Consider the following 21128-nt stretch of genomic DNA (forward strand, 5'->3'; position numbering starts at 1 on the left):
TCCTCCTCCTCCTCCTCTTCTTCATCTTCTTTTTTCTTCTCCTCCTTTCTTCTTCTTTCTCCCCCTCCTTTTCCTCCTCCTCCTCCTTCTCCTCCTTCTCCTCTTCCTCTTCTTCTTTCTCTCCTTCTCCTTCTTCTTCTTTCTTCTTTCTTCTTTCTTCCTTCTTCTTTCTTCGTCTTCTTGTTTCACTCTGTCACCCAGGCTGGAGTGCTGTGGTATAAACATGGCTCACTGAAGCTTCAATCTCCTGGGCTCAAGCAATTCTACCACCTCAGCCTCCTAACAGCTGGGACTACAGGTACACACCATCATGCCTGGCTAATCTTTTTTATTTTTGGTAGAAATAGTGTCTTACCTTGTTGCCCAGGCGGGTCTTGAACTCTTGGCTCCCCAAAGTGCTAGGATTATAAGTGTGAGCCACCACTCCCAGCCCACGTGTCTTTAGAACCAAACAGAGATCTCCAAACAGAAGTCAGTGACGCCTGGAAGGAGAAAGGAAGGAATGGTTGGGGAGGCTATCTAAAAAAAGAAATTTTTTTTTTTTTTTTTTTTTTTTTTTTTTTTTTTTTTTTTTTTTTGAGACGGAGTCTTGCTCTGTCGCCCAGACTGGAGTGCAGTGGCCGGATCTCAGCTCACTGCAAGCTCCGCCTCCCGGGTTTACGCTATTCTCCTGCCTCAGCCTCCCGAGTAGCTGGGACTACAGGCGCCAGCCACCTCGCCCGGCTAGTTTTTTGTATTTTTTAGTAGAGGCGGGGTTTCACCGTGTTAGCCAGGATGGTCTCGATCTCCTGACCTCGTGATCCGCCCGTCTCGGCCTCCCAAAGTGCTAGGATTACAGGCTTGAGCCACCGCGCCCGGCCTAAAAAAAGAAATTTTAAACGTGTTGAATTTTATCAAAATGCTATCTTGACATTTCTTGACATGATCATATATTGATTTTTGTTGATTGTGGTGAGTTATGTAAATAGATACTCTAAGTTAGGGAAGGCAACCTACTTAGCTGTGCTCTGTAGGAGTAACTGAGGTTCTGGGAGAATCTGCTTGTTTCCCCTTTTCTTCTCTTTTTCCTTCTTCCAGCTCTTATGTGTACTTCTCTGTCTCTCCTCAACCCTCTGATACTGGTGTGCTCCAGAGTTCTGTTTTTGGTCTTCTGCTGTGAGTGATGGCAAGGTTTTAACTGCCTTTCCTGTCTGCTGGTATCACTTTCCCTTAGCTTCATACTTATGTATCCCAAAGTCTGACTTTGCATTTTGAAGGGACTAGAGACATCTCAAACTCAGTACAAAGGCAGGAGCCTTTGTACTGTGTCATCTCATGGAGAAAGTAGAAAGGGCAAGTGAATATGGGAGACAGAACAAAGAAAGCGGGCAGAATTCATCCTTTTATCAAGAGTCCTCTCCTGTGATAACTAACCCACTGTCAAGGTAACAGCATTAATCCATTCCTGAGGGCACAGCCCCATGACCTAATCACATCTTAACGATCCCACCTCTTAATACAGTCAAAATGGCAATTAAATTTCAACATGAATTTTGGAGGGGAAATTCAAATCATAGCACCCCTCACCACTGCTCCTAATGTAGACACTCATCATCTTTTGTCAACATCAGTGGTTCCCAAACTTTAGCAAGCATCACAATCATCTGGAAGGTCAGTCAATACATACTGGGCCCACCCCTAGAGTTTCTGATTCAGTAGATCTCGGGTGGGGCCTGAATGTTTCCCCTTCTAATAAGTTCCATGTGATGCTGATGCTGCTGGTTCAGGGACCACACCTTGAGAACCACAGGGATCATTGGAGAAACTCCTTTCTGATCTCTGTTCCTCCCTTAGTCTATGCACATTTCAACCATCGTGATCCAGCCAGCTACAATCCAACTATGCTATACCATTGTCCACCTAGCAAAGCCCAGGCTTCTCACCATAGCAACCTTCTGTGACCTGGCTCCTTCCTCCCTCTCTAGCCACATGGTCTGTTCCACATTGCCTAGGACTGTTCACATAAACTCTGTTCTTTGCTATCCTTGTGCCATTCCATCTGCCAAAAATGCTCCTTCCATTGGTCTTCACTTGGCTCATTCTCACTGATCCTTCAACTTTGATCTCCAGTGTGGTTTCCTGGAAATTTGCCGGCATCCCCAGATTGAGCTGAGTTGCCCTTAGGTTTCTCTGGCTTACCTCTCACCACCCGTTATTGAGTTGATTGCTTCATGGTCATCTCACTCCCACCCTGCTCCCCACTCCTGTCTTCAGACAGTGGGCTCTTTGAAGGCATGAACACTCAGTCTTGCTTATCTTTTTTGGCTCATTTTCTGTGCAGTGCCTGGCACATAATAGATGCTTGATGAAAGTTTGTGGATCTAAACTAAATATTGGTGGTACTCTTGAGTATAGCTATCTCCCCTCAGGGGCCCTGCCACCCATATGCTAGTACCTGCCTCCCATCATAAGGAAACAGTGCCTTTTAGGCATTACTGAAAAGTAGAGGGCCTGGACCTCCTGATACTGGGACTTGTTACCCTCTAGACATCATCTCAATCATATATCTTCCTCCTGTAGTTAGACTTAAATTGAGGGCTGTGGACTCAGCCACAGAACATCATGGCCTCTGTTCCCCTAAGTTTCTTCCTGTTCTTGAAATTGTGACAGTGTGGAAAGAGATGGAGAGGATGTTGTTACCCATGTGACAGGCTGCGCAGCCTTGACCAGTAAGGTCAAGTAAACAGCATTGATGAATTTTAGCATGTGGGCACCCCTGGAGGGGGCGGGGCAAGTCTTTCTGTTACAAAGATGCAGATTTCAGTGCAACTGAAGGCAGAGCTTTCTAATGAGAGCATAGAGTTGTCCACTGGTTGTTTAGAAAGAGGCTGGACTTGCACCGGTAGAACTCCAAGTCCACATAGACCTGCCATTTGGTTCACCAGACACCGTTCCCAGGGCTTTATTTTCGCCATCTGACCATCCAGGGATCCCCGGGAATTCTTACGTGTGATGATGGGGCTTTAGAGACTTTGAACTAAAATGCCAAGGCCTCAGCTCCGTGAATTGGTCTTCTTCCTTTAGATTGGTGCTTCTCAAACCTCTTCAAATCTGAGGGTGGAGAAAGTGGATGCCTACCTCTGCCAGGTAAAGTGATCTGCTGCAAGCACTAGATTTTTGTGAAATTTCATTCTTTAGCTTAAAAATTCATGTGAACTTTGCATTATACTCTGGTCCTATCTTCTCAACTAAGATAAAACTATTTTGAAGGACTTTGTAAATTGCTAAACTTGTTTCATCTTGGCATAAAAATGGATGCTCCACTAGGATGCACTAGTAGCTTTGTATGTCTCCTGGCCCTATCTCTGCACCATCGCCATTTCTAACACATTGCCTCTCTTACACAAAGGCCCCAAGGCCCATAAGAAATAGTAGTGATTTTAAACAGAATTCCAGGAGAGTGGAGCCCATGAATCTGCATTGTTGCTTACAGAATTACAGCGAGATTGGGAACATGAGAGTTGTAACTGAAAAGCTTATGAGGCAATCTCCTAAGATCAGGGGCTCCCATGTATGCAGTGGAGTAGGCCAGAATTGCTCCCAGTGCCTGGTCAAAGAGACATGAAGCCACGTTCTGTGATGCTAGACCATGATCAGAGAACCCTGGTGCTGGGCATAAAGTACCCAGTGTTCTGCAGTGTAGGCATTTTAATGCCTTGAGCACTGAAGGTGAGAACCTGAGGCTCATCAGAATGAGCAAGTAGGCAGAGCTTTGGAGCTTTACAGCAAGAATACAAGGGAGCCCCTTGTTCTCATTCCTCTCTTAGATGAGTATACGTTACTCAGCCTCTTCTCTAGCCAAGAGAAGAGGAAGATGTCAGTGGATCCAAGATAGCCTGTGAGTTTGAACCACTTAAAAGAAATATACTTTGATTGAACACAAAATGGTCTTTTGGAACTTACTTAATCCTTTGCTGTGCTTTGGGCATTTTCTGTTTTCTGTTCCACCAATGGACACAGAACTGTATCCCTTTCATACTCTCTAGGGTTTGGGGAGATGTGAGGCGGATTACCATGGGAGCCCATCTTCAACTTAGTCACCTGCCTGTAAACAGGCTGCTTCCTTCCAGTGCTGCTCCTGTGCTTACCTCTCTAATTCTTCAAAAATAATACAAGAAAGAAGTATGGTTCCTTGGGTGTTGCATCATTGACTTTTGATGTAAGACATAGTGGCCCCAGAGGGTCAAGGTGCAGTGGGGCTTGTCTTCCACGTGTGTTAGCAAAGGGGAGGGGCCAAGGGCTGGGCCTGAGGCCTTGGGGACCTTCCCAGGAGAAGCCTTGCCGGTCTCAGGCTTCTGGCATCTTTGCTAAGCTTCTGAAAATGTTGAGGTTTTAATTGTATAGTGTTTCACTCAGGTTGTATGTCATTAGGATGTTAATGGTACTTTTTATCAATAACTGCTTGGAAATCATTATTGTTCTTGCCAAATAAATAAAATTCCTTTTCAAAAAAGTGGACATTTGCATTTTGTGGCTGACTTTGCGTGGGCTACTTACTTTTAAATGGAATTCATTTCAGTGAGATTGGTTTTTAAATGGGAATTAGTGCCCGACAAGGATTCATTACCCCTGGGGCCATCTAGTCTTTGGACTTGGTGACTGAAGGTCATGGTTCATCCCAGCATGAGTGGTCCTGATACACCAGAGTTGGGAAAGTGAGTGTGGTTGGATTCTTGATGGGGTACCAGCTGTGGCTAAAAATCCAGGTGCTTCAGGGTCACATGTCCCTAATGGGAGATTCGCATGGAGACAAGCAGGGAAGACATTTCGCTCTTGGTCCTCTAAGGCAGTTCTAGCTTAATCAATGATGAAATTGAGGACAGAGGCAGCATGTATAATTGAAATCCACAGGAAATCTCTAAAACTGATTTTTAGCAGGTGGTTCCTGTTTCCTTGCCCATCAAATCTATTTACCAGAACTGCTGACCATGTAGCAAAATTTACTGATTTGAATATCATCCCTCCCCACTTTCTCCCAACTTCATGTAATGTTCAGGAGAAGGGAATGCATCAGAGGCATACAGGAGGATGGAGGTGGATCAGAAATGAGTGCTTGGGTTTTTCCACAGTCTGGATAATTGCCTCCTGAATAATCAGAGCTAGACTGTTCTTTGCTTGTTCTCTATTACACAATGTAATTTTACATGCTTGAAGTCATCCAGCAGTGTCTATTATCAGTGGTATCTCTAATAAAAGGAAGTAAGTCAGTTGAGGGATGTCACGTTTTGACCATTGCCTTTAAATTCCTGTGCTCTCCCAGTCAGACCCTGCATGATCTTTGGAATCTTGGAATGGAGCTGTGTTTACACACACTCCGCCTAATCATTTGTGGCTGAATTATTACATTATGAAAGCTTGATGCCTTGATTCTTGCACTGCATGTACAACAGAAAGAATTTTCACATAATCGTAGCATCGAAGTGCAGTTTGGGTTTTTTGTTTGTTTGTTTTCCTCCTCTGTAGTTAAATCTCTCTAAGGCGTCCTTGTGCTGGCCTCCTTTGGATACTTGGCACTTTGTGGATTATATTCTAGACCATGTTTTTTCTTTCCATTTTAATGCATAATCGATATCAGGCTGAGTGTTTTTTCTCATGACTGTAGATGACATGACTATGGTTGTATAAATAATTTCTGTTTCATCTGATATTTGTCAGGGGGAAGCGGCTTCTCCATTAGACTGTGCCAGCCAAGTTTTCTGTGTTTAGATCTGATGGCATCTGCATGACTTCTCTGTTTATTTTTTTCATTACCATTTCAGTGTTTACAAGAGGATGGCCTCTTTATCTTTTCTCACTGCCATATTTTCCAGGCACAGTGGGATGTAGCATCCCCCTCCACAGCAAAGCTTGCTGAGTCTAGTAGTAGCCCTTCTTAAGAAAGAACAGTGACAGTGGGGAAGGAAAGAGAGGGCATGGGTGGGGGGCAGTGTAAGACGCTGTGCTGGAAAGCGCATCACTGTGTCTAGTGCACGGTGGGAGACTGAGGGTTCTGCCTCCCTCTTTGCAGCCTGACCTCACTGTCTGGGTGGCCCACCTCAGCAGGAGCGGGTGCCTTGTACCAAATGTTGTGCACACTGACCTCCCTACCTGCTTCTTCTTTCCATGCTCATTGTTTCTCAGCCAGATCTTTCACATCTTATTTATAAGTCATTTAAAAACCCTCACCTCATTTAAAGTCTCTGTGTACACCATCTTAAGGCCTTTCTGGAACAGTCTGAGATGTAAGTAAATACATAATAAGAGCATGGCCTTCCCAGTGAGGCAGACCTGGGCTTCAATCTCAGCTTCATCCTCTGGGGTAAGTGGCTTAACCTTTCTGCAGCATAACTTCTTAAGCTGGAGAAAGGGGCCCAGGATGCCCTGTGGGATTGCCGTGACCTTTACGTGAGATGATGTACATGGGGAATTCATCAGTCCCTTTGTCTTATTGAGGCACAGTGCAGTTACTCATCTTGAGCAAGGTCCCCTGAGTCCCAGCCCAATTTTCTAGAATTTTATTTTACCAACTTTCAGAGAAACCCTGTCTATATTCTGAGGAATTTTAAATACACCACCTTATTCTACCAAATAAAGACTTTACTGGAAAAAAAAAAAAAAAATATATATATATATATAGAATATTTATGTAGTGGCTAATGCTCCATTAATGTTAACCCCAAGATAGGAAATAGACTTTCCCAATAAAATTAAACATAATTTACATTTATTTTGATATATCTACATATACAATAAGAAAGGTTAATTTAGTAAACACCCATGTGCTCACTACTCAGTGCTTAAAAAAATAGGTCATTTGCTGAGTGTGGCGGCTCACGCCTGTAATCCCAGCACTTTGGGAGGCCGAGGTGGATGGATTGCCTGAGCTCAGGAATTCAAGACCAGCCTGGGCAACATGGTGAAACCCCGTCTCTACTAAAATACAAAAAATTAGCCAGGCATGGCAACGAGTGCCTGTAATCCCAGCTACCTGAGAGGCTGAGACAAGAGAATCACTTGAACCTGGGAGGTGGAGACTGCACTCGAGGCTGGGCAACAGAGCAAGACTCTGTCTCAAAAAAGAAAAAAAAAAAATAGGTCATTTACAATGTAGTTGAAGCCCTGGCACCTCCCTCCCTGAATTCATTGTCCCCTCCACCAGCAGGACCACTTGCCTCAATTGGGAGTTTGTCAGCATTTCTTTGTACTGTTATAATATATTCCTAAAGTATATTCAGTATTGTTTTAAGTATTTTTAAACTTTAAGTAATATCCTAAGGTATGCATCATTCTAAAACTTGTAATTTTTTGTTTTGTTGTTTAACTCAATGTTTGTAAGATTCATACATTTTAAATGAGTGACTCTAGTTGATTCATTTTTATTGCTGTATAATATTCTATTGTATGGATAGTCCTTGAGCTATATATCAGTTTCTTCTGGTGATAGGTATTAATAGACTATGGATTCAGTTTTCTAAGTTTTTGTTACAAACAATACTGCTCTGAATATTTTTGTAAATGCCTCTTATATACCCTAGAGGTACACTCATACAGGAGGCTGAATTGTAGGATATATACTTCTTCATCTTCACTAGATATCCCAAAACTGTTTTTCAGAGTTGCTAAACCAATTTACACGCCCACCAACAATGTATAAGAGTTTCTGAGGGGCCACTTTCTTGCCTATTCTAGGTAATGTTTGACTTAATTCTGCCATTCTGTTGATAAAAATAGTTGGATGTAAGATAGCATCTCATTGTAATTTAAAATTGTTATCTTCCTGATTACTAATGACGATGAGCATCTATTCATACTTATATTTCCTCTCCTGTAAATTTCTTTTTCAAATCATTTCCCCAGCTTTGTTTTTGGCTGTCTTCTTACTGATGTTTAAAAAATTTTTGTTTTATGTCTGGTTACTAACTTTTTTTTTTTAATGTTTTAGATTTCATCTCTCAGGCTCTGGGCCTTTTTCTCTTTTATTACAGTGCTCTTTGCCTTTGTTTTTGTTTTTGGTGAATAGAAGCTATAATTTTAAAGTCAAAGTGATTAATCTTTTATCTCATGGTTGTATATTTTGATGAGCAGACATTTGTATGTTTATGTGATAAAACATCGTGCTGCCAAATTAATGTGCTATTCTAAATAATAGGGCATAAAACACAAAGTAGTGAAATATGTCACTGGCTGTATCTTGTAACTATGAGTAATCGTCCATTTATATTATATAACAAAAAAACTATAAAAGAAATTTTTGATTGATTTTGATTGTAAAGTAGGGATATTGTTTGGGGGGGATAATTCACCAAATGTAAAAGACTTTATCTTCCTCATGCCAAGATTATAATCTTGTGTTTTTCGTGGAGCTATCTGGAAAAAACCAGTGGAGGTGTCTGGAAATAAACACAGATACCTGTCAATGTCTGGGTTCAGTCATGATAGCTGAGTCTTGGGTGGGTGTTGTTACCTTCCACAAGGTAAATGTTCCATTGATGTTTGTTGAGTAAATGAATATGTAATAGAGTCTGCAGGAGGGGCCATTAAAGAAGCAGGAATTGAAGTCAGCAACAGACAAGTCTGCTCAAAACAATAGACTAGTGGTTGTCAACCCTGGCTGCACCTAAGGAGATAAAAAATTGAAGATGCTTGGGCCCCATCCTTACAGATTTTAGAGATCCCAATTCTCTTGGTGTCACATAGGACCCAGGCATTGATATATCTTTAAAGTTCCCCAGGTGCTTCTAATATGAAGCCCAGGTTGAGAACTTCTAGACCGGAGGATTGGAAGCAGGAAGGAGAAGGGAAACTCATAGGCTGCCCAGTGAGCTCTTGGACCCTGAAAGGTCCAGGGTATCAGAGTTGCCAGGTGGTGCTGGAGGGCAGCCAGACCACAGCCAGGTAAGGCTGGAGGCTGGAGTGAGGGCAGCACCAGCCAGCAGGGCCTACAACTGAGAGGGGACAGAAGGAAGAGAGTGTTCTGGGTATGCTAAGCATGGTTGGCAGGGAAGAGAGGTTGGGATGGGCCAGAGTTTCCCAGCATAGAGCAGGGAGGCCCAGCCTCACCGTGGGGTCACCTAGAGACTGCAGGGCCCGTCCCTTTCTGACTGGAAGGCAGAGGACAGACAGGCACCCGTTCAAAAGACAAAAGGCAGACACAACCTTTGTTTACCCAGAGCTCAGAAGAATAAAGAACTAAGTTTTGCCTGAGAATGGAGGGTGGACAGGGCACATACTGAGATCATTAAATGCTATTTTTAAATCAGAGCCAACAGGGCAGCAGACAGAGTTGATGAACAGCATTTAAAAGTGCCTATTTCTGTGCCCACAGCTGGTGTCTTTTCAGTGTAAAATGATCTTCACCGTGGACCCGTCACAAAATGCGAGTCAAGCTTGCCCTAAGCTGTGTGTGTTTGTGTGTGTGTGTGTGAACACTCAGTACTGTAGATGGTGGGAAAGAAGGGATTCTAAAGGAGAAGTCATTGAAGTGGGGAAGATTCAGACTCTGAGTTTTGGAACTCAGACACTCCATCCCCACCTGGACACACACGCACATGCATATGCATGCATACCCTTTTCCTTCTTAGTGCTGGGCCAGCCCTGTTAACAGACTACCAGGGCACAAGTAGGGATCGCCAGGCACTGCATCATCTATTTTGCAGAGTCTGAATGGAGTCCAGAAGCCACACCAGAAATATGAGTGCTGCAGAATTAATGCTTCCAATTTTGGAACATAATGGAAGAGCAGTACACTGGGGGTTAGGAAGAATGAAGTCTCAGTCTTCACTCTGTTACTTAAAAGCTGTCTGATCTTTTCAGTTTAATTCAATTCCACAAAGCATTTGCTGAGCATCTTGTAGATGCTGGGGATAAAATTGTGAAAAAGGCAGAGACTATGTCCTCAAGAAACTCACAGTCTCGCCAAGGAGTGAGATATGTAAATGACTAACAAAATTAGTGCTGTGAATACAGGAGTACTGAGGAGAGAAATCACTGGTTCTTCTTTGGGTGAAGTTAGACTTGAACCATTGTCAGAGGGCAAGGGCATTGGAGCAGGCCCTTGAAGTATGCGTAAGCTGCTGAGACAGAAAAGGGCCTTCCAGGTCAACTGCTTTCCTTCCTGAATCCTTAGCTTCCCTCTTGTCTGAGGAAGGCTCTAAAACTCGATGCCAAGTTACTTAACAAGATTCCTGAAGCTGAAACTATTAAGAGCTGCAGCAGTCACCTCTAGAGAATGTGGTGGCATGACAGGTGAATTAACCAACCTGAACTACCTTGATTTCTCTCGCGAGTTTGTCCCTTCCATCTGCCTACCCTGCACCAGCTGGGTTGTATCTTGGAGTTCCCTTTCTATTGAAGTGAAGCCAAGCTGAGTTTTTTTCCTGCAATTTTTTTCTTGATCATTGCAGTGTATTTTCCCACTTGCTTTCGTTGCTGTAGTTCCTACTCATAGCAGTGTTTTTGTTTAGTTTTTGCGAAATCTCTGTTCTTGGTTATTCAGAAAGTGGGCAAGCCAGTGTTTGATTTTCCCAGGTCACAGATCTGATTATGTTGATCCTTTGCTCAAACACCTGCAATGTGATTGGTGCTTAGAGATGAAAAAAGAGAGCTCGTTCCTGTGTCCTCTGAGGATCTGACCCCAGCCTTCCCAGCCGACCCTTTCACATACTGCAATCCAGCTCTCTGGAGACTTGTTTTCTCCCCGCCAGCACCTTTGCTTTCCTGCCTCCATGCCTGTGTCTGTGCTGTTCCCTATGCCTAGAATCTCTTTCCCCAACCCAGCCTCTTCGTCCCCCTTTTTCTGACCACCTGCCTGCCTTCATGAGGCCTTCCTTGATCTCCCCACCCCCCAAACCAGAAGTATTATCTCCTCTTTCTCAACTTCAGAGTGGGAGAGAAAATGTCTCTTAACGAGAATTCTATATTCAGCCAAATTTCAAGCAAAAGTGAGTGATAGATGTTTACAGATCAACAAAGACTGAATGACTTTGCCACTTGTAGACTTTCTCTGAATGAAAAGATGCATTCCTAATTTTGCAGTCATGGACCCATGTTGCCAGCTTGAGATAAACAATGGTATTTATACCATGGAAGTCAGCAAATGCTACAAAATAGTACTCGTTTTGTTTTTTTTTTTTTTTCCATGTGAAAGTGGATTGGTGACCCTGCTTCCATGTATATAGGTGTGTATGTTACCATTCACACACATGTACACACAAATATTTGACACACTACGAATGTTGTACAGCACAGTTAAAACTACACTATAGTTCAGCAGTCCTTCCTCATTAGGCTACTGGGGAAACCCATGTGGCTAGGAAGTGTGTTTCTCTTCACATTCTGGTCCCACCCTCTTCTCAGGTGTTGGAATTATGTTACCTATGCCCCCACCCCTGCATTTGTTTCTCTGACCCTGGCAAACTTGGTCACTTCCTGGAATCAGAGCTAATATACTAATTGAAGATTCTGTGCATCTGCAGTTGCTCAAAGTTCATTCTTTGAAGTAGAGAATCTTGGCGTGGCTACACAGATGTCGGTAAATGATCTCCTGTTTCTGTTCATAATAGCTGTTTTATAAATTGGTGAAATGAAGGCACTTAGATGCCTGTGTCAGAAGCAGAACTCTGCAAACTGCCGTCTGTGAATATACCTGCTACGGGTTTTTTCTGCTGGTCACTACCTAGTGCCAGCCCTCAGAGTCAGCAAGAACAAGTTCCAGTGTTCTTTTGGGACAGTTGACCTCTTTGGGACACAGAAGCCAAGGCCAGATGACTTGGAGCACAGACTAAGAAGGAAAAGGCAAACAGACACAAAGCAAAGTGTGGGTCAGGACTAGAGGAGCTGGTAAACTGAGGCACCCACGCCGGTAGTGGAGGTAGAGTGACAGCACGTGGGAGGGAACACAGTGAAGTGGGGCTGGGAGGAGAGAGGCAAGGAATGGTAGAGATGCGAGAGGCAGGGGTTTGGAGAAGGTCCCTAAGCAGCAACTTTACAGCCCCTGTTCCCGGCTCTGCTGTCCTCCCACAAGCTCACAGCTCACCTTTCTGCTGGGCTGGGTCAGACGGGAGTTAGAATGCTGGATGGCAGGCAGAGAACTGTTGTGGCTATGAGAGAAAGTTGTAGGGTCTTTCCTGCCTTTAGGAAGAAAAATGATACATCTTCTAGCTTGAGAACTGCTTTTAAAATTCCATGCTGTGACTCCGTGGCCGTTGCCTGTCTGCCACTAGGATTACAGGTGTGAATGTGCCTGGCACAATGCCTGGGTCAGAGGGACTTAAGGAATGTTCACGGTCATCAGATATTCTCCTGGCAGAGTTGAAAATCGCCTGCCCCTCCCCGCCAGCCTACCATATAAGGTTAGCTGTACCAACACTTCATGCACATATTGATTATTTAGAAAAGTATATAGGCAGCAGGGCACAATGGTGCACTCCTGTAATCCCAGCACTTCGGGAGGCCAAGGCGGGCAGATCACCTGAGGTCAGGAGTTTGAAACTACCCTGGCCAACATGGCGAAACCCCATCTCTACTAAAAATACAAAAATTAGCTGGAAGTGTTGGTGGGCACCTGTAATCCCAGTTACTCGGGAGGCTGAGGCAGGAGAATCGCCTGAACCCAGGAGGCGGAGGTTGCAGTGAGCCGAGAAGGTGCCATTGCGCTCCAGCCTGGGTGACAGAGTAAAACTCTGTCCAAAAAAAAAAAAAAAAGAAAAAGAAAAAAAGTAAAGGAAAGAAAGAAAGGAAAGAGAGAGAGAGGAAGGGAAGGAGGGAGGGAGGGAGGGAGACAGGCAACGTATTGGTTAGGGGTGAATTATTATTTTTTGTACAGCCTGTGCCCTTCTTGCAGGAGTCCTTCCCTATCTCTTGGCCTTCTAATGTGAGTCACTTTTTATTTTATTCCTTTTAAACTTTTATTTATGATTTCATTCATTACTTTCTTTTCTGCCACTGGATGACTCCTTTAGGAGCCTAATTTTGCTGGCGAAATCATTCACAGGTGGGCTTGTTGGAGGGCCTTCTGTGTGTGGTGGAGGCAGTGAACTCAAGAGAGATCACAGGGCAAGTGAAAAGATGAAAAGATACCCTGGCTTATCAAATGTATCTTAGCGTACTAAATTGGTTTCACTTTTTTTTTTTTTTTCCGGAGTCTCGCTGTGCTGCCCAGGCTGAAGTGCAGTGGTGTGATCTCGGCTCACTGTAGCCTCCACCTCCCGAGTTCAAGCCATTCTCCTGCCTCAGCCTCCCGAGTAGCTGGAATTACAGGTGCCCACTGCCATGCCTGGCTAATTTTTGTATTTTGAGTAGAGATGGGGTTTCACCATGTTGGCCAGGCTGGTCTCAAACTCCTGGCCTCAAGGGATCCACCTGCCTCGGCCTCCCAAAGTGCTGGGATTATAGGCATGAGCCACCACGCCCGGCTGGTTTCCCTTTTTAATCATTAACTTTTTTTTTTTTTTTTTTGAGATGGAGTTTCGCTCTTATTGCCCAGGCTGGAGTGCAATGCCGTGATCTTGGCTCACCACAACCTCTGCCTCCCAGGTTCAAGTGATTCTCCTGCCTCAGCCTCCCAAGTAGCTGGGATTACAGGCGCCTGCTGTATTTTTAATAGAGACTGGGTTTCACCATGTTGGCTAGGCTGGAACTGAACTCCTGACTTCAGGTGATCTGCCTGCCTCGGCCTCCCAAAGTGCTGGGATTACATTAATTTTTAAATCTGGGTTCTGGCAGTTGTGCTGCTTTGGAAGGAGGGTGTTTATTTCAATAGCAAAAACTGGCTTGGGAGTGGAGCTGGGCGAAGGGCTGGCAGCCCAGCGATGCAGGATGCCCTGGGGCTGGCCCTCTTCTAGTGGAATTGCTCTTGGGGCTGTGCACGTAGGCTACTGGTGTCAGCACCCACACCTTCCAGGATACTGACTGACTTAGACAAAAGAAGAGTAAGGGAAGTCGACACTCAACATGAGCCTGTCACTTTGACCTGAACACAGCAGTTAAACACTGAAGGAACTTGTCCACAGGCTCAGGGACTCAAAGCCTCCAGTTGGTTTTCATTGTGCCAGGCCTGCTGAGTGGACCCATGGTTGAGGAGGCTGTCTCCCCCAAAGGGAGCAGGACAGGCAGCCTTGCCCTCCTGAGAACCCTCCATGGAGGGCCAGGAGCCTATGAGCAGTCATTAGAGGGCTCTTTGAGTTTTCTGCTGGCTGGTTTGGTGAGAGGCCCAAGCGCCCTGCATCAGTTCTTTACACTGCCGTGTTGGGGTGGGGTGAGAGAATCAGCCCTACAGAGGAAAGGAAGACTGACTGGTGCTTTGGAGAGTGTTCATAGCGCCAGCACCAAGAGTTAAACTTGGGGAAAGAGGAAGAAAGGAGAAAGGGAAATTATTGTAGTCTTGTGAAGTATAATGTAAAGAAAGTTTGCTTTTCTTGTTTGTTTTTTGTAATTGAAAAGCCTCCCATGGCCCTTGGATCACTGCAAGTGTCTCTGGTTGTGTAAATGCTGCTGCGAGCTGAAGGCACTTCTTCAGACTGACACGGGGCCAGTACAGAGGGTGGCATGCAGGATAAACTTCCAATAGTGGCAAATGACCGCAGTCTCTTAGAGAAAAACAAAATTGGATCCATGGAGGTGAGGTCAAGACCGTCAACCAAATTAGTCTAGAGAACAGTCATTTTTAGAAATCCCAGTAAAGTAATTAAAAATAAAGACAAATATTTGCTTTATGCTTGCTTCCATCTAACCGCTCGCCAAAGGCAGCCAGATGGTGTTGGCCAGTGAACACCGAAGAGCCCTATGCTCACTCCTGGAGTCATGGGGCAGAGACAAGCCTCTTGTGGTCATCATGGTGTGGTATTGCTCAGTTTATTTGTGGAAATACAACTGAGATGAATAATTTATCCATGGTAAATGTGTGTAAGACTAAGCTGTTTGCCCCTCATAGTAAAACATGAGGATAAGAAAAAAAGGATCTAAATATTGGAAAGGCTCTTAAACCATAGATGTGATTTAGCCTCGAGATTTGAGAGAAATGTTTATTCTCTTTTGAAATGTCAGAATAATAATGGTCTTAGCATGATGTCCAGCGCATAGTAGGTGCTCAGTAAATAATTATTGAATTGTTTCCTTCCATAAAATAGTACATGCTTATTATAAAAATACAGGCACTTCTAGTAAAAGTAACTCAAAGTCCAACCACTTAGCATTTGGGGATGTATCCTCAAAGACATTTTCAATGCATATAAATGTATACTTTATTTTTTTATACAAAAACAGGGCTGTGCTATATACATCATGCTTTGTAACCCATCTCCAGTTCAGTAAGCCGGATTCTTCAATTTAGTGCACACAGTGGCATAATGCAATGCATTGCGTAAGGAAGGATGTATCCATTTGTGTAGTTTAAGACTTGACACTTCTCTTGTGCTGTCCTTTATTTAGCAGGTGTCTTCTGCGGAGGTGCGCATCGGGCCCATGAGACTGACGCAGGACCCTATTCAGGTACGCCTCTTTTACTCAGCCCCATAACTCAGATTGTTTTCTGTTTTTTGTTTTGTTTTGTTTTTGTTTTTTGCCATAGAGCCTCCTTCTGTTGCCCAGGTTGGAGTGTAGTGGCTCCATCTCAGCTCACTGCAACCTTTGCCTCCTGGGTTCAAGCGATTCTCCTACCTCAGCCACCCAAGTAGCTGGGATTACAGGCGTGCGCCACCATACCTGGCTAATGTTTGTATTTTTAATAGAGCTGGGGTTTCACCATGTTGGCCAGGCTGGTCTCAAACTCCTGACCTCAGGTGACCTGCCTGCCTGGGCCTCCCACGCAGGTGTGAACCACTGTGCCCAGCCTGACTCAAATTGTTTTCTTGAAGACCTAAACGTTTCCCCATTTTGAGTATAAATATAATGGATAGATTGCATGGTGGATTGTGAGAAAGAACAACTCTTACCCCAAAACTAGTCTGCTCCACATCCTGCTGCAGCCAGAAAGGGAAGAAGCAATGAAATGGTAAAGGGCTGGGCCTTGTCATGAGTCACAACTGGGTGGGAATCTTAGCTCTGCCGTTAATCAGCTGTGTGACCTTGCATATATTGCTTCACTCCTCTTACCCAGTGTCCTGTCTGCAAAATGGAGATGATTATGCCTCAGGGAATTATAAGTTAAATGAGATAGCATAGGATGCCTAGAACTTTATCTGGCAGTTATCATTAATTGAAAAAGATGGTTGATAAATGATAGCTGTTGCTGTTGTGTGGGAATAGAAGATGATAAAATGCTCCCCTATATCTTCCATGTGACTTAAGCCAAGCAGCCTACTGGGCTCCGTAACACAGCAGGAACTGGTATCCAAGGATACAAGGCCCAGCCACCTGTAGGATTGACTTCACTCTAATCATGGCAGCAACTGTGTCCTCCTTGCAGCCCTTCCAAGTTCCTGTGCCCCCTTGAGAGAAACATGTATGAAAAGGGAGTTTGTACCCTTTTAAATAATTTCTAAATCCTTATCTGCATATAAGCCATCCCATTAGGCCTAAATAAGTTAACTTCCTCCTTGTAAAAACTGTAGCTTATTAGCACCTGGAATCTTGTCCCATACTTGGGACAAGTCAAGATGCAGAAAAGATATAAACAAGTCAACCAACATATAGATGAAAGTGAAAAACCAAGCAAGGAAATGTGCTATTTGATTTATGAGCAAATGGAAAAAGAAAATAATGTTTTATAGTTGCTTGGTAAAAGAAATGCAAATCTAGGGAAAGGAGAAAAAAAAAGGAAGAGATTTAGCTTGGGAAAATTTGATGAAAACAAATTTAGGAACAGAGAGATAGAGAAAAATAAACACCAGCCACAACTATTTGTATAGAATATAAACAAATGGAAAATTTCAGTAATCATTCTGAGCCATGTCCTTTGTACTCCAATTTTGAATAAAGGCAATAACAAATAAAGGAGTTGATATCAAGGACTTATTCCCAAAGCAATTTCCAGAATACTGTTTGGGATTAGTATGGTTTTAGATCAATTTCATTTACCTTCATTTTTGTCCTATGCTACACTGGCAATGAATGCTCATAAGGATGTCTCATTCTTTTAAAAATGTAAGTTGTTAAATGTTAAAATATTTCAAATATTCATAAAGGTGCATGGGTGTACCAACACCCACTTCTGTCATATATTAATGGTATATCTTATTTGTTTCAGAAACAGAAGGTTGTAGATACTGTTTAAGCCCTTTATTTATCCCTTTGCTGCCCCTTTCTTTCCTCTCTGAAAGCAACCACTATGATAAATATTTGTATACTCACTCTTTGTATGTGTGTATCCATTCATAATATGTACACTTGTTATGAATTCTTTTTAGCTCTCTTTGAAAGGTGTTGTGCTGTAAGCATCATTCTTCATTCATCAGTTGGTGTCGTATCTAAAAATTCATTGCCTAATCTAAGATTGTAAACATTTACGTCTTTGTTTTCTTCTATGAGTTTTATAGTTTTAGATCTTACATTTAGCTCTATGATCCATTTTGGGTTAATTTTTGTTTATGGTGTGAGGTAGGGGGTCCAGCTTTATTTTTATCTAGTTGTCCTAGCAGCATTTGTTTAAAAATATTCTTCTTTCCCCTGTTGACTTGTCTTGGCGTCTTTGTCAGAAATCAATCATAAATGTGAGGATTTACTTTTGGACTCTCAGTTCTATTCCATTGATTTATATGTCTGTCCTTATCTAGTACCACACTGTCTTGATTACTGTAACTTTGTAGTAAGTTTTGAAGTTGTGAAGTGTGACTCCTCCAACTTTAGTCTCATTTTTCAAGATTATTTTAGCTATCTGGGTCTCTTGCATCTTTGTATGAATTTTAGGACCATTTTGTCAATTTCAGTGGGGGCTTCGGAGAGCCAGCTGGGATTTTGATAGGGATTGCAATGAATCTATAGACCAATTTCAGGAGTATTACCATGTTAACAATTTTGTTTTCCAGTCTATGACCATGAAATATCTTTCTATTTCACAGGATCTTATATCTTGCAACCTTGCTGAACTCATGTATTAGTTTTTCATGAATATAGAAATTCCTATAATCCTCAGGATTATATATTATAGGTTTAAATTCCTATAATCCTAAGGAAAGCCTAATGAATTCCCATAGAAATTCCTTAGGATTTTCTGTGTACAAGATCATGTCACAATCTAGATGCTTTTTTTTTTCTTCTCTTGCCTTATTGCCCTGGCTAAAACCTCCAGAACAATGGTGCGTTTAGCTTTTTAAGATACTTCTAGACCTTTTCCCAAAGTACCATTTTACACTCATACCAGCAATATGAGATTTCTGGTTACTCTAAATCCTTGAAAATATTTGATGTTGTGAGTCTTTTAAATTTTAGCTACTCTAGTGAATGAGTAGTATTATCTTATCGTGATTTAAATTTGCATTTCTCCATGACTAATGATGAGCACTTTTTTATTTGTTTATTAGCCATTCCTCTATTTTCTTTTGTGAAGTGTTTCATCAAGTCTTCTCCTCATTTTTTAATTGGGAAACTTACTGAGTTGTATGAGTTCTTTATATATTATTGTTACGACTCCTTTGTCAGATTTTGAGAATATTTTCTCCCAATCCATGGCTCTTTTATTCGTTTTCATAACTCTGGCTTTTGAATAATTTTTCATTTTGAAAAAGTCTATCACTTTTTAAAAAATGGTTGTTGCTTTCTGTGGTATAATTCTTTATTTACTCCCAGGTCAAGAAGATAATTTCCTGTTTTCCTCTAGAGACTTTATTGTTTTAACTTTTAATTTTAAATCTATAATCTATCTCAAGTTAATTTTTGTGTACAGTGTGATATGGGTGTCAAGGCTGATCCCCCCACCCCACCATATTGATGTCTGGTTGTTTCCAGCTCTACTTATTACAAAGACTATTCTTCCCCATTGAATTGCTTTGATGCCTTTGCTACTGATTTTTTTTATATTTGTTGCAGCTTGTTTGGTGGCCAGGTATGTAGTCAGTTTTTAGATTAATACTCCACAAAAAGTGATAAAAAGATGTATTCTCTATTTGTTGGACAAAGGGTCCTATTTACATGAATTACTTCAACTTCATTAATCATGCTATTCAAACCATCTCTATTAATTTTTGACTTAAATTTTGTGACTGTGTGATCTGTCAGTTTCTAATTACAGTGGATTTGTTGAAAAATCATCAATATCTGTTAATATTTGCTGGTATTTTGAGTCTGTGTTGTTAGGTGTATCCAAGTTCTTGATTGTTGTATATTCTTGATGACTGTCCCTTTTATCATTTTGTAGTGTCCTTCTTTAACCTTTTCCCTTATATTCTGTTTTATCTATTTATAATATTGCCAGGCCTGCTACCTTTGGTTAACATTTTCCTAGTATATCTTTTTCTGTTTGTTGTTTTTTTTTTTCAGAAACAAAAGACTGCAGATACTTTATAACTTTATTTTGAGTAGCCTTTTTTAAGCAGTATGTTGGGGTTTTTTTCAATAAAAGTATGGGAGCTGGCCAGGCGCGGTGGCTCACACCTGTAATCCCAGCACTTTGGGAGGCCGAGGTGAGCGGATCACGAGGTCAGGAGATCCAGACTATCCTGGCTAACATGGTGAAACCCCGTCTCTACTAAAAATACAAAAAATTAGCCGGGCGTAGTGGTGGGCGCCTGTAGTCCCAGCTACTCGGGAGGCTGAGGCAGGAGAATGGTGTGAACCCGGGAGGCGAAGCTTGCAGTGAGCCGAGATTGCGCCACTGCACTCCAGCCTGGGTGACAGAGTGAGACTCCGCCTCAAAAAAAAAAAAAAAAAAAAGGGGGGGAGCTAAAATGTGTTTCTATAATGTTTGTCTTTTAATAGGTGAGTTTAAATCTGCTTACATTGAGTGTGAATACTGATACAGTTGTTTTATTTTGTGTTTTCTATTTATTAACCTTTTCCTTTTGTTTTCTTGTTTCTTGTTTCTGCTTATTAAGTTGGGTATGTTTTTGAAGCTACATTTTCTTTTCTCTAATATAGGTATACTGCTATTCTTTTAGTGATTACCCTGAAATTATTATTATTATTATTATTATTTTTGAGACAAAGTCTCGCTCTGTCACCCAGGCTGGAGTGCAGTGGCACGATCTCGGCTCACTGCAACCTCCGCCTCCCAGGTTCAAGCAATTCTTCTGCCTCAGCCTCCCAAGTAGCTGGGACTACAGGTGCATGCCACCACGCCCAGCTAACTTTTTGTATTTTTAGTAGAGACAGCGTTTCATCATATTGGCCAGGCTGATCTTGAACTTTTGACCTCGTGATTCGCCCACCTTGGCCTCCCAAAGTGCTGGGATTACAGGGTGAGCCACCGTGCCCAGCCTGAAATTATTTTTAATATGCATGATTAGCAGTCAAATTTTATAACAAAATCTCGCCATACTATCCTTCTGTCCTCTCAAACATGATACAGTCCTTTGCAGAATTTAAGTACCTCCTGACAGCTCCACCCTCCCACAACTGAAAAACACTTGTCTATAAATTTGAATTTATTATATGTGTCATATTAAAACATACAAAAATATTTTTGATATGTGCTCATAACCTATGAAACATAATAACAAATTGAATACCATAAACTCATAAGCCCGCCACCCAGTGCAAGACCTGGAACATTACAAGTGCTACTGTATACCCCATTGATTTCCCTCACATGAGTTTGGCTCCAAATAACAGCAGATGCAAGTGGTAAAGAGTCTCTCTTTGAGTGAGGGACACAATAATTAAGAGTTTCTTTTAAAAAAGATAATAAACTCAACTTAGAACCAAGGATGGCTTCACTATGGTCTCATTCAAACATAGAGTTTTGACTCAATGATTTATGCAATAAGAATCTACTGAGTACCTCCTATGTTCGGGGCTCTATGCTAAGTGTTGCAGGGGAGAGAGAGAAGGCACCATGTTCCCTGACCACAGAGAGAGGTCTGGAAGGTCAGTTTTATTGTCCATAACACACGAACTTTCAGTGCATTGATATCTAGTGTTTTTTTGCTTCTGCTACTAACATTGCAATTGACTTAGAAAAATCAAGCTATGTCCTAGTGCTTTTATTTTACTTTTTTTTCTCCTTTTTTTTCTTCACTGCA

At 42.3% G+C, this 21128-nt stretch overlaps 1 protein-coding gene across 12 annotated transcripts in view; it reads left to right on the top strand.

The window, feature by feature from the left end:
- Positions 1–21128, top strand: part of PDE8B (phosphodiesterase 8B) — a 246202-nt gene that overhangs the window by 113005 nt on the left and 112069 nt on the right. For 4 of the 12 annotated variants that reach the window (XM_025387306.1, XM_025387307.1, XM_025387299.1 and 1 more), the window contains one exon: positions 15448–15504. The exons of 1 other annotated variant lie outside the window; for it this stretch is intronic. In XM_025387306.1, the coding sequence (XP_025243091.1) occupies positions 15448–15504 (57 nt within the window). Of the gene's footprint in view, positions 1–3063; positions 3127–15444; positions 15505–21128 lie in introns of all 12 variants that reach the window. 7 more of the 12 variants (XM_025387298.1, XM_025387302.1, XM_025387301.1 and 4 more) reach the window with 2 other exon arrangements.

This window comes from Theropithecus gelada, chromosome 6, assembly GCF_003255815.1.
Source record: "Theropithecus gelada isolate Dixy chromosome 6, Tgel_1.0, whole genome shotgun sequence".
Taxonomy (NCBI): domain Eukaryota; kingdom Metazoa; phylum Chordata; class Mammalia; order Primates; family Cercopithecidae; genus Theropithecus; species Theropithecus gelada.